Below are 10,687 nucleotides of genomic sequence, written 5' to 3'. Positions count from 1 at the left end.
AAGTTTAGACAAGAGGCCCATTATACTCGGACTTGGGCCTTTAATTTTTTAATATCGGGCCAGGCCCAATTAGGAGTATGATCTCCATAAATTTCCTCAAATTTGCTTATATATATATATATATATATATATAAATCATTGTAATAATTATTGACTCTAAAAAATAAAATTTAGAATTTAGAGATTTATGGTATTGTTTTTTTTCATTGAAGTAAAATAAAAATATGTTTTGGTAAAATTTTTTAATTGTTGAAATAAAAATAATTATATTTAATAAAAAAATCATTTGTATTTAAGCTTTTTTATGTTTTATTTATTTATTTTTAATTAAATTAAAAAAATTAGTACTTAAAATTTGGAAAAAAACAGATTTTAAACATAGACATGGACAGACTATGGGAATTTCAGAAAATATATTGTATAATATAAAATATGAAAAATTAGATCCAAATTTAAATGTTTTTATTATTGAATTATTTTATTAATTTAACAAATAATAATAATAATAATAATAGTATATAAGAAAGGAGATTGTTCCCTACGGTTTCGTTTCGGCTTAAGCGGATCGATCCTCGGCTTTAACACAGCTCGCAGCATTGTTGTTTCGTTCTCTGCGAGTTTGAGTGATTTCTTTCGTCTGAATTTAGCATTCGATATTGATTTTCCCCGCCGGTGTTTTTCTTCCGTTTCTTGCGGATTTTGTTTTTCGATATTGAAAATTCTGTTGTTTCGTTGCGATTTCTCTTTTCGTCGGTAATCTCAGTTCTGCGGACGTGAAGGTTTCTGGAACGAATTGAATTCTCTTGAGTTTTATCGTTCTTTGTGGCTTAATTAGGGTTTATTCGTATATTTCGGCTGTATGATTGTGGAGTTATATGTGTCGCGTGGAGTGGGTATGAAACGGAGTTGAATGGTATATGGAGAAATTCTTCGACATTGGCCGGTGTTTGTTTCCTTTTTGTCGAACAAGATAATTAGGGCTTCGCATTGTTTTTCTCTAGGAAATTGGGTTTTAACATTCGTAACAAGATGATCATCAAACGAACTATGAAATTTGAATCGCCGAATCTTAAACGTTGCAAGCTCGAGGTACCCGATTCTTCGGATTACATGTATTCGGTCAGTTCCAAGAAACGGCGGACAGATGGGTATAATTCGTATCGCCTCCAACGCGAGGTTGAGGATAGTGGTTCGGGTTCTTGGTACAGCGATGGATTTTATTGGGGAGACGAATTTGAGCGGAATTCGAAGAAATTGAATGGACGGCGAGTATTGAACCGCAGCGTCGAGAAATTACGACCCCCGCTGTTGAAGTCATCGCGAGGAAGAGTTCAGATGCTGCCTTCGAGGTTCAGTGACTCGGTTCTTCATGTATGGAAGAATGAAGAACGGAAGGTCGATTTTACGGATTCCAGCCTCGAAGAAAATGACGAGGAAGAAGAATTAGACGGTGCCTTAGCAGAACCCAGAACGAGAAGTAAGGGATTGGCACTATCAAAACAACGGCGGTGGAAGGATACTTACAGGTTGAAGAATTCAGAGTGGGACTCATCCGATAGAAGTGAAGAGGAGAAAGAGGATGCTTTTATGGGTTTCTCTAATTTGAATGATACAAGGTATTTTAGCTCAAAAACTGTGTTGCCATTAGAAGAAGAAGAGAAACCCACTAGTCTAACTTATATGGCGGCGAAGACAAATACAAATTCTGAAAGGAGGAAGGATATTTACAAGCCAGAGGAGTTTGCTTTGGGAGATTTAGTTTGGGCGAAGTGTGGGAAAAGATACCCTGCTTGGCCAGCGGTAGTTATCGATCCCTTGTTGCAAGCTCCCGAAGCGGTTCTAAAATCTTGCGTCCCATGTTCTATATGTGTAATGTTTTTCGGGTATTCGAAAAATGGAACCCAGAGGGTAATTCTTCCGCTCCTAGATTATGGGCAATAATAATTTTACTTGTCGCGTTGGTTAATTATTTAATATGTTCTAATTCACAGGACTATGCATGGGTGAAACAAGGGATGATATACCCTTTTGCGGAGTTCTTCGAGAGGTGTGTAACACTCTATTTTTGTCAGCTTTATTGTGTGTTTTTTTTTTTAAATGATTAAATACCTGATCAGAATTTTATTCCTGTTCATCAGATTCAAGGGGCAGAAACAGTTGCACAAGAGCAAGCCAAGTGATTTCCAGATGGCTATCGAGGAGGCTTTATTAGCAGAAGATGGTTACGTGGACGCTAGCGTGGGCAGTATGTTAATGTCTCTTCGAGAAGCACATGTCAGTGGGCTGCCTAATGCCTCGACTTCAAACCAGGATCTGGAGTACTATTCCGAGAAGGTAAGATTCCTGAGAATTGGTTTCATTCCTTTTCGTTTGTTGTTTACCCGAATTATGTTATGAACTTACCTTTTTATTTGAGGTCTGAGTGGATTTGAGTTACTGTTATCTTCGTGGGTTTTGTTGGGTCATTGGAATGTGATGTAGGACAATCGTGTACAAAATTATATGATACCTGTACTTCGAATAGTGAATTAATTTTCTGGGGCCTTTTCGTTTACGGTTAACTTAAATCTTTATGACTGCTTTTGTCATCTGGCTCAACTCTGCAATTCGACACTGTATTTTTGTTGTTATAAGAATTTGTAATTTTGTTCTTTTTGGTTAAATTACATATCGCCATGTCTTCATGAGCCGGCCCCGTTGGCTACGGCCCGTTGTCAAGTAAGACATACCTAGTGGTTGCATGTTTGAATCTTAGGATTAGCTCAATAAGAAAACGTCTTGGTCCTCCGAAGTCTTCAACTTTTTAGGGAAAAAAGAAAGAAAGAAAGAAAACACATATATGTAAACACCGTGTAGTTTGAGCATGTAGTCTTTTGAAGTTTAAAGAATTTCATCCCACTAGATTTTGAATTTTACATTATTTGGATGAGGATCCAGTTGGACCAATTTGGGAGGTTGGTTGGGCATATAAAAGTTCAGTAAAAAAATTATTTTGCCCTAAAAAGGTTACGAATTTGGGAGTAATGTTTCTGGAATTTAGTGCTGTGGAGTGGGCATAAATATCTTTATGGTCAATGATTACATTCGTTTTCATTGAGTTTTTCTTGTCACCAATTCTTAGGCTTTGTTGTTGGATGTGGCAGGAAACGTATCAACCTCTATGTGTTTTCTTTCCTAACACTGGCCTTTATGTTTGCATCGATGCATGCCAGGGAACTTCAGTCCCTTCTTACATGCTTATTTTATGAATTCTGATCACTCTTATTTTTTTCTTCTTTGCACATCTACTTTCTGGTGTAATTTTTTTTTTTTTTTTATTTTGTTGAGATTTTTCATCAGTTAATTTATTTTACAGAAAGTAGTCAACAAAGGTTCTTCACATTGTGACGGATGTGGATTGTTATCGCTTTGCAAATCACTTAAGAAAGTGAAGGGCCCGACTTCTGCCACACAACTTCTGTGCAAACGTTGTCATAAGGTTTGGAGATGCTTATTTTCAAGATATTTTTTAGTCTCTTGCCAATCTAGAGGAAACAATAAAACGGAGAAAATAGTTTATTTTCTTATAAAATACAGCGTGATATAGATGGTATTTACTTAAATTATCTAATAATTTTCATATTTACAGTTGAGACAATCGAAGCAATATTGTGGCATATGCAAGAAAATCTGGCACCATTCTGATGGTGGAAATTGGGTAAGAATAGTTTGCCATTAGCTCAAACCAATTTGTTTGCTATGTACGCTCCTCATTTCTGCATTTCTTATCTGATTTTATTTGAGCGTTTGTGTCAAATTAGGTATGCTGTGATGGTTGTAATGTATGGGTACATGCTGAGTGCGACAAAATTTCTGGCAAGCTATTTAAGGTATGCCTTCTGTACCTAGAGACACGTGTATATGTCTTTTACCCAAGTTCAGGATTAATTGCTAACCTTGCCACATTTGAAGGATTTGGCACACAGCGAATATTATTGCCCTGATTGCAGGGTCGGCTCTAATGAACCACCACATGTTGAAAATAGTCAATCAAAAGCCAAGTGAGACTACAAACCCTTCTCCTATTGTTTTTGAGTTATTACAACTTCATTTGCCTGATAGTTTTATCGGCATATTGGTATAAGTTAAAGGTAGGAGGGTTATGGAATTCCACTTTACTATTTCTGCTATGAAGGTCTCATACATGATGGCATTAGCGAGTGATAGGAACTTTTTCATGTTATAGTTTCTATTTTCTGATCTTAAATTTTATACATTTGATGTTAGTTATCTGACACTTCATTTAAACCAGTTCTACGGACAAAGGTGCGGTGGCTTCCATTCCTGATAAGATAATAGTGGTGTGCAATGGCATGGAAGGAGCTTATATCCCCGATTTACATTTGTAAGTCCTGTGAACATCACGTTAAATGAAGTTTTATTTTCTTTCCCCACTTCCACAAATGATTTAGAGTTCCCCATCATTTTAATAATTAGGCAAGTTCTTTAAGATGATGAAATTGTGATCTCGATTCCTATGCTTTTAGAGTTGTCTGCAAGTGCGGTTCTTGTGGGGCAAGAAAACAAAGACTTAGTGAATGGGAAAAACACACTGGTTGCAGAGCAAAGAAATGGAAGTATAGCGTTAAAGTGAAGGCTACAATGTTACCTCTGGAACAATGGGTTCGTAATAGTGTTTGTTGTCTTTCCTTATTTAGATTTTAGTCATTGTCTTGAACTTGCGCCACTCATTATTTCTTGCAAACTTCAAGTAAATTTCAGATTGCAGAGTTCAACACGAATGGCATAGATTCCTTGAAGCCTTTGAAGTTGGATAACCAGCAGCTAAGCACCTTCTTAAGTGGTATATATTTTCCCTCAAAATATTTGACACATGGATTTTTCATTATTTATGTTGGGAAGGGTGCAGTATTTGCCAGCATCAGTCTGTTCTTGTTGTGCACTTGCTTTGAGAAATTACCAATATTGAGGCTACGTTTTAAAATATGTTTATTATATTTGCTGTAACAGGGAATTATGAGCCTGTTTATGCAAAATGGACAACAGAAAAGTGTGCTATTTGCAGATGGGTTGAAGATTGGGAAGAAAACAAAATTATCATCTGCAACAGGTATCTACACGACCTATCTAATTTTATACAAACATATGCATTTAGAATTAAAATGAACTTCACTGATCGAAGTTCTTGACATTATGAGTATGCATTACTGTATCCCACAACAGGTTTTAGGTTTAATTATTGCATTATCCTTTTATCAGCATTTCAAAATTAATAATCAATCTGTTAATGTTGTGAATTGATTAATAAAGTTTGAGACTACATGTGATAAGTTACGATTTTCTCTTGTTGGTCTATTCTTTTGTGTGCCCTTTTGTATTATTTCACTTTCTCCTTCAAAGCTGGATAAAAATGGTAATGATTAGAATCAACCTTATTTAGTAGTTTAACTGTAGGGATTTCTGATTGTTCATGTTCAACATATTCGGACTTTTAGGTTTATGTGAACCACTGGTAGCTCGAGGCCTAAGTAATTGAAATGTAATTTGATGTGTACAAGATATCTGCAACCTTTCTTGTAGTCCTTCATTTTTCCTTTCCTTTCTTTTATAGATGCCAGGTTGCTGTCCACCAAGAATGCTATGGGGCTAAAGATATTCACGATTTTACATCATGGGTCTGCAGAGCCTGTGAAACACCAGATGCCAATAGAGAGTGTTGCCTTTGTCCTGTGAAGGGTATGTATATTGCACATTTCATTTCTGGGATGTTCATGTTTCTAAATTTTGGCGAATAATTATTTTTATATTTGAAATTTCTCAATTAAGGTCGCTATAAATCTTGACCTTTATAAGAGTCATTTGAGGAAATGACAGGCTGCTAAGTTGAAAAAAGGGAAGTATGGTCATGAATGGAAATAGGCTTATACATGCACTATGGTGGTGTTGGCTTGCTATCATTTTAAAGACAAAATGTATTCTCTAGTGTTTTAAGGTGCTTGGATGTTTTCCTTTGGTGACATGATGAACAAGGTGCAGCAGCCACCCTTGAAACATGGGAAGCACCTTCAATCAGGCACTGACCAAAGTTGCTATGTTTCCATGAACATGCGTGCAGGACAACGTAGATAAAATTGCTCATAAAAAGAGTAGTGGGATTGGATTTGACAAATCTTACTATACTAACTTTGGATGCTCTGATATTAAAGATTACAAGCTAAAAGGAAACTAGGGACATGTGAGGAATTTGAACTGTCCCATCAGCGGCCTAGTTAGGGTGCAAACGCTAAACAAAAATCATATTCTTTTTGTTAGTTTCGTTGCCAGAGTCTCAAATGCAGTATGTATATTTTCCATTTATCTCTCCGACAGCAGAATTCAACGACTTCTGCATTTGAGGCTCTAAGTAATTTTTTTTTTTTTTTGTCAATTTTCTCTTCTCCTTTGTTTCCCCCTCTTTTTCTGATTTATGTTCTGTACTCGATGTTCCTACCCATCTTCATTTGTTTGTGCTTTCAGCAGCAACCTTTTACTGTATACTACTTATGTGCTAGTTTCGTGATAAAGTGACCTCTTATTTGACTACGTCTGCCTGCCTATTAGCTCCACTGCTGTCTAGAAATATGATTAAGGGCATTATAATTCAATAACTGTATGTTGCTTCAGGTGGTGCTTTAAAGCCTACTGACGTTGATGGACTCTGGGTTCATGTCACTTGTGCTTGGTTTCGCCCTGAAGTTGTTTTCTTGAATCATGAGAAAATGGAACCAGCTGTTGGCATCTTTAGAATTCCATCGAATTCTTTTTTGAAGGTAATTCTACCATTTTAAAATAAATTATCGTTCCTGTTCTTGAATCAGAATTGTCAGCAGTCTGCCAATACCGTATATTTCTTACTGATGAGTTCCACCGACTTTTTGATTGATAAGGATGTCATAGTTGTACTAAATTCTATTTTTTCAATGAAAACGGTTAGGGATTGAAGTTTCACGTTTTGATAATTTTATTTTATCCAAAGATAATACTTTCATCCTTTTTTTTTTTCAATTCCATCATTAATATTTTAAAAGTTTGAATTTCATATTTTATGCATCTGTTTTTTATTTTCAATTTTTTGTTATTAAAAAGCCAAAATGGAAGTCCCGACTGTGCTAGAATATTAAATTCATTAACAAAATGATGCGACACTAGAATGTATTTTCTCTATTGAATATAAAATCACCTCATGTTTGATATAATGAGTTCAAAATGTTCATTTATAAATTATTTTTTTTAGAAGGTTAGAGATAAAATTGAGGAATGGCCTATACATAAATGACAAAATAATATATTTAGCCTTTTATGTTTGCATTTCCTCTGGGATTTATAATGCTGTTTTTCTATTCTGCAAAGAGATGTTTGCTGTCTTTACTTTTTTTCTTTTTATGGATAACAGAGATGTGTAATCTGCAAGCAAAGTCATGGTTCCTGTGCACAGTGCTGCAAATGTGCTACTTATTTCCATACAATGTGTGCTTCGAGAGCAGGATACTTCATGGAGGTTAGTGTATATGGTTGATATTATGTAATCTTTACTCTACAGAGTATTTCTGTAGGTTAACATGGTGTTATAATTTTTGACCTCTATACATGCCAATGCATCTTCTTTTTTAGAAATAGATTGATCTCTGTTTCTGAGTTGGGAAATTTTTAAGGGTGCAACAGGCTCACAATTTCTTAACTTGATGTATATTTGCTTTCAGTTGCAATGCTCGGAGGAAAAAGGGCGGCAAATTACTAGAAAACTGATATATTGTGCTATTCATAGGTAAGGTCCTTACTTTACTGTAAGTTATTTTGCTCTCTCTCTCTCTCTATTCCTTCTTATTTGATTTGATATAGATCCTGAGGCTCAAAATCCTTTTTTGTCATGCAGAACACCAAACCCTGATGCTGCTTTAGTGGTGCGCAGTCCTTCTGGGGTTTTTGCAGGCAGAAACTTGCTTCAAAAGCAGAAGGGATGTTCCAGGGGATCAAGACTAGTTACATCAAAGGTAGAAGAACTGTCAAAGTCTTCAGCCTCTGAAACTAATGATATTGAACCACATTCTGCAGCAAGGTGTCGTGTTTATGTTAGACCAACAGATAAGGTTGTCCACGTTTGACCATTTCAAAAATTATTCCTTGACCACTAACTTTTGATTTCTGTGCCTCACCATTATTTTCCGTATTTTTTTAGAGGGTCGAAGGACCAATATTCCATCGACTTATGGGGCCGAGCCATCATCCATTGGATGAAATTATTAGCTTGAGTACACGCAGAGTAATTTTCTTTTCCTGATTAGTTTAACCTCACAGTTTTAGCTCATTTTCAAGTGAGTGATTAAATGAATACATTGCTTTCTCTTATAAGGAAGGAGAAGACCCCCAATTATTTTCCTCATTTAAGGAACGACTTCGCCACTTACAGGCAAATGCTACCTCCTCTTGCAATATCCCTTCTTTTTGTATATTTCATCTTTTTAATGAATTGTGTTGCTATTTAACTAATTTCAGAGAACTGAAAGGGATAGGGTTTGTTTCGGTAAATCTGGAATTCATGGATGGGGCCTCTTTGCTCGTAGGAATGTTCAAGAGGGTGAAATGGTAAGGATGTTTCTAATTTCTTGTGAGCTCCATTCAAATGTGTACGTTTATGTGATTAGGAAGTTTGAGCAAACAGTTTCAATGAAATTTTCTGAGGCAACATAAAATGCTGTACTTTGTGCTTCCTTTTTCAGCAAACAGTTTCAATGAAATTTTCTGAGGCAACATAAAATGCTGTACTTTGTGCTTCCTTTTTTAGCAAACAGTTTCAATGAAATTTTCTGAGCAAACAGTTTAACTTATTGCATTTTCATCAAAGATAATCATGGGGTTGTGGTAGTCTTCTGAGACAAAGTTTTAGTTATCTAACCGAATGTTCATCCACCTTTAGGTTGTTGAGTACCGTGGTGAGCAGGTGCGGCGTAGTGTAGCAGATTTGAGGGAGGCTCGGTACCAATTAGAAGGAAAAGATTGCTACGTGAGTTACTCGTTTAATCATTTTTATTATGCGTGAAGTGTTCCATATACTGGAAAATGGTTATATTTCCAATGCTGAAATCTAATTTGGTTTATCTGATAGAACCAAATATATTGAAATACAAAAGACAAGGGAATTACAATATAACTCCCACAAGTGTTTTTGGAACTCACTCTTGAGATCACTCAAGCCTAAGCCAACTAAACAATTGGCTACCCTCAACCTTTCAAAATCCTGGAAGGATAAAGGGTGTTGTTCTTTTTTTTTTCCTTCCCCTTGTTCATATCCAAGAGAGTTCTTTTCTACCTCTCAAAGGCTGCTGGGGTTTTATTTTATTGTCCAAGTATTTTAATCACCAATGTTCAATTGATTATATGTTTGCAGCTCTTCAAGATCAGCGAGGAAGTTGTAATTGATGCCACAGACAAAGGAAATATAGCACGCTTGATAAATCATTCGGTAAGCAATATGCTCGAAGTTGGGATTATTTCTTGTAATTGTTTGATTGTTTGGTGTGGAAGACTGAATTGGCGATGTGTGTGTGTGTGTGACGTATGGTGCAGTGCATGCCGAACTGCTATGCAAGGATAATGAGCGTTGGTGACAATGAAAGCCGAATAGTTCTCATTGCTAAGACCAATGTTGCTGCTGGAGAAGAACTAACGTAAGAACCGCATTCTTCCAAGTTTCAATTCTCTCACTTAGCTTCACTTTTCTTGTTCATTAATTGACATGTTTGGGTTTGAACGAAACAAACAAACAGCTACGATTACTTGTTCGATCCAGACGAACCTGATGATCTCAAAGTCCCTTGCCGTTGTAAAGCTCCCAATTGTCGGAAATTCATGAACTAACTCAAACTCGGACACCGATTCAACCAAACTAAAACTCAAATTCTTTTGCTACTTTTCCTCTGCAACATCTACTGGAGAGAGCAGGTACATTTTTTTAAAAAGTTGAAAAGAAAGAAGTTAGAAGGCAGCAGTTGTTTGGGTATCATATTCGTTTTCCTCTTTCTACTACACCCACCATTTGTATAGCAATTTGTAGCGTAGGAGGAATAAAAGTGTAAATTCAATCTGCGGCTGTTGGGATGCTATATGCTTAAGGCTTCTGAGGTTCCTCTAAATAGTGTGTGTTTATTTTATGAATACTTCTTTTGTCTTTGCTTTTAAATTTTTTTCTTTTGTATTGCTTTATTTGGGAGTGAAAACTTGGAAAGTTCTTGTAAGATTGTCGTAGTTTGGTATTCAAAGATAAAGCCACTAATTCCCATACTCTTCTAACCTCCCTTTTTCTGCTTCATTCTTCATATATATATAAATAGTGTGTATATATGTATACATATATATATAGATACGTGTGTGTATACATATATATAGATAAGTGTATGTATTTACGTATATATATACATATATATAGATACGTGTATATATATATATATTATTTATTTTAAATATTATATATGTTATGCAATATAGATAATATATTAAATATTACTTCAAAAACTTAAAATTAGATTTATTTATTTTTCTCACCACATATAAGGATATAATATATCAAATGTGTTAAATATTAATTTAAATATTTCAAATTTATTATTCAACTGAACTATTAACTTAAAGGACTCGTTCACGACTTGTTCAT

At 35.4% G+C, this 10,687-nt stretch overlaps 1 protein-coding gene across 1 annotated transcript; it reads left to right on the top strand.

Annotated features, from left to right (window-relative positions):
- Window positions 1-564: 564 nt before the first annotated feature.
- On the top strand, window positions 565-10,317 carry LOC111461061 (histone-lysine N-methyltransferase ATX3-like). The gene is made up of 23 exons (XM_023104501.1): window positions 565-1,908; window positions 1,992-2,047; window positions 2,139-2,334; window positions 3,356-3,478; window positions 3,629-3,697; window positions 3,801-3,869; window positions 3,952-4,040; window positions 4,292-4,384; window positions 4,527-4,662; window positions 4,762-4,843; window positions 5,011-5,110; window positions 5,612-5,736; window positions 6,664-6,809; window positions 7,433-7,537; window positions 7,740-7,804; window positions 7,913-8,126; window positions 8,216-8,299; window positions 8,390-8,446; window positions 8,533-8,622; window positions 8,954-9,040; window positions 9,425-9,499; window positions 9,604-9,704; window positions 9,804-10,317. The coding sequence occupies exons 1-23, from the start codon at window positions 1,030-1,032 to the stop codon at window positions 9,892-9,894; spliced, it is 3,132 nt and encodes a 1,043-aa protein (XP_022960269.1). The 5' UTR covers window positions 565-1,029; the 3' UTR covers window positions 9,895-10,317.
- Window positions 10,318-10,687: the final 370 nt, after the last annotated feature.

The sequence above is a fragment of the Cucurbita moschata genome, unplaced genomic scaffold (assembly GCF_002738365.1).
Source record: "Cucurbita moschata cultivar Rifu unplaced genomic scaffold, Cmos_1.0 Cmo_Scf00024, whole genome shotgun sequence".
NCBI classification, from domain to species: Eukaryota; Viridiplantae; Streptophyta; class Magnoliopsida; order Cucurbitales; family Cucurbitaceae; genus Cucurbita; species Cucurbita moschata.
Note: the sequence above shows the minus strand (reverse complement) of the source record. Positions and strands in the feature narration are given on the sequence as shown.

Coding starts and splice junctions, on each gene's coding strand:
- LOC111461061 (XM_023104501.1), top strand. CDS start 1,030: ATGATCATCAAACGAACTATGAAATTTGAATCGCCGAATCTTAAACGT. Junction 8,447..8,532: donor AACGACTTCGCCACTTACAG/GCAAATGCTACC, acceptor AACTAATTTCAG/AGAACTGAAAGGGATAGGGT. Junction 9,041..9,424: donor TAGAAGGAAAAGATTGCTAC/GTGAGTTACTCG, acceptor ATATGTTTGCAG/CTCTTCAAGATCAGCGAGGA.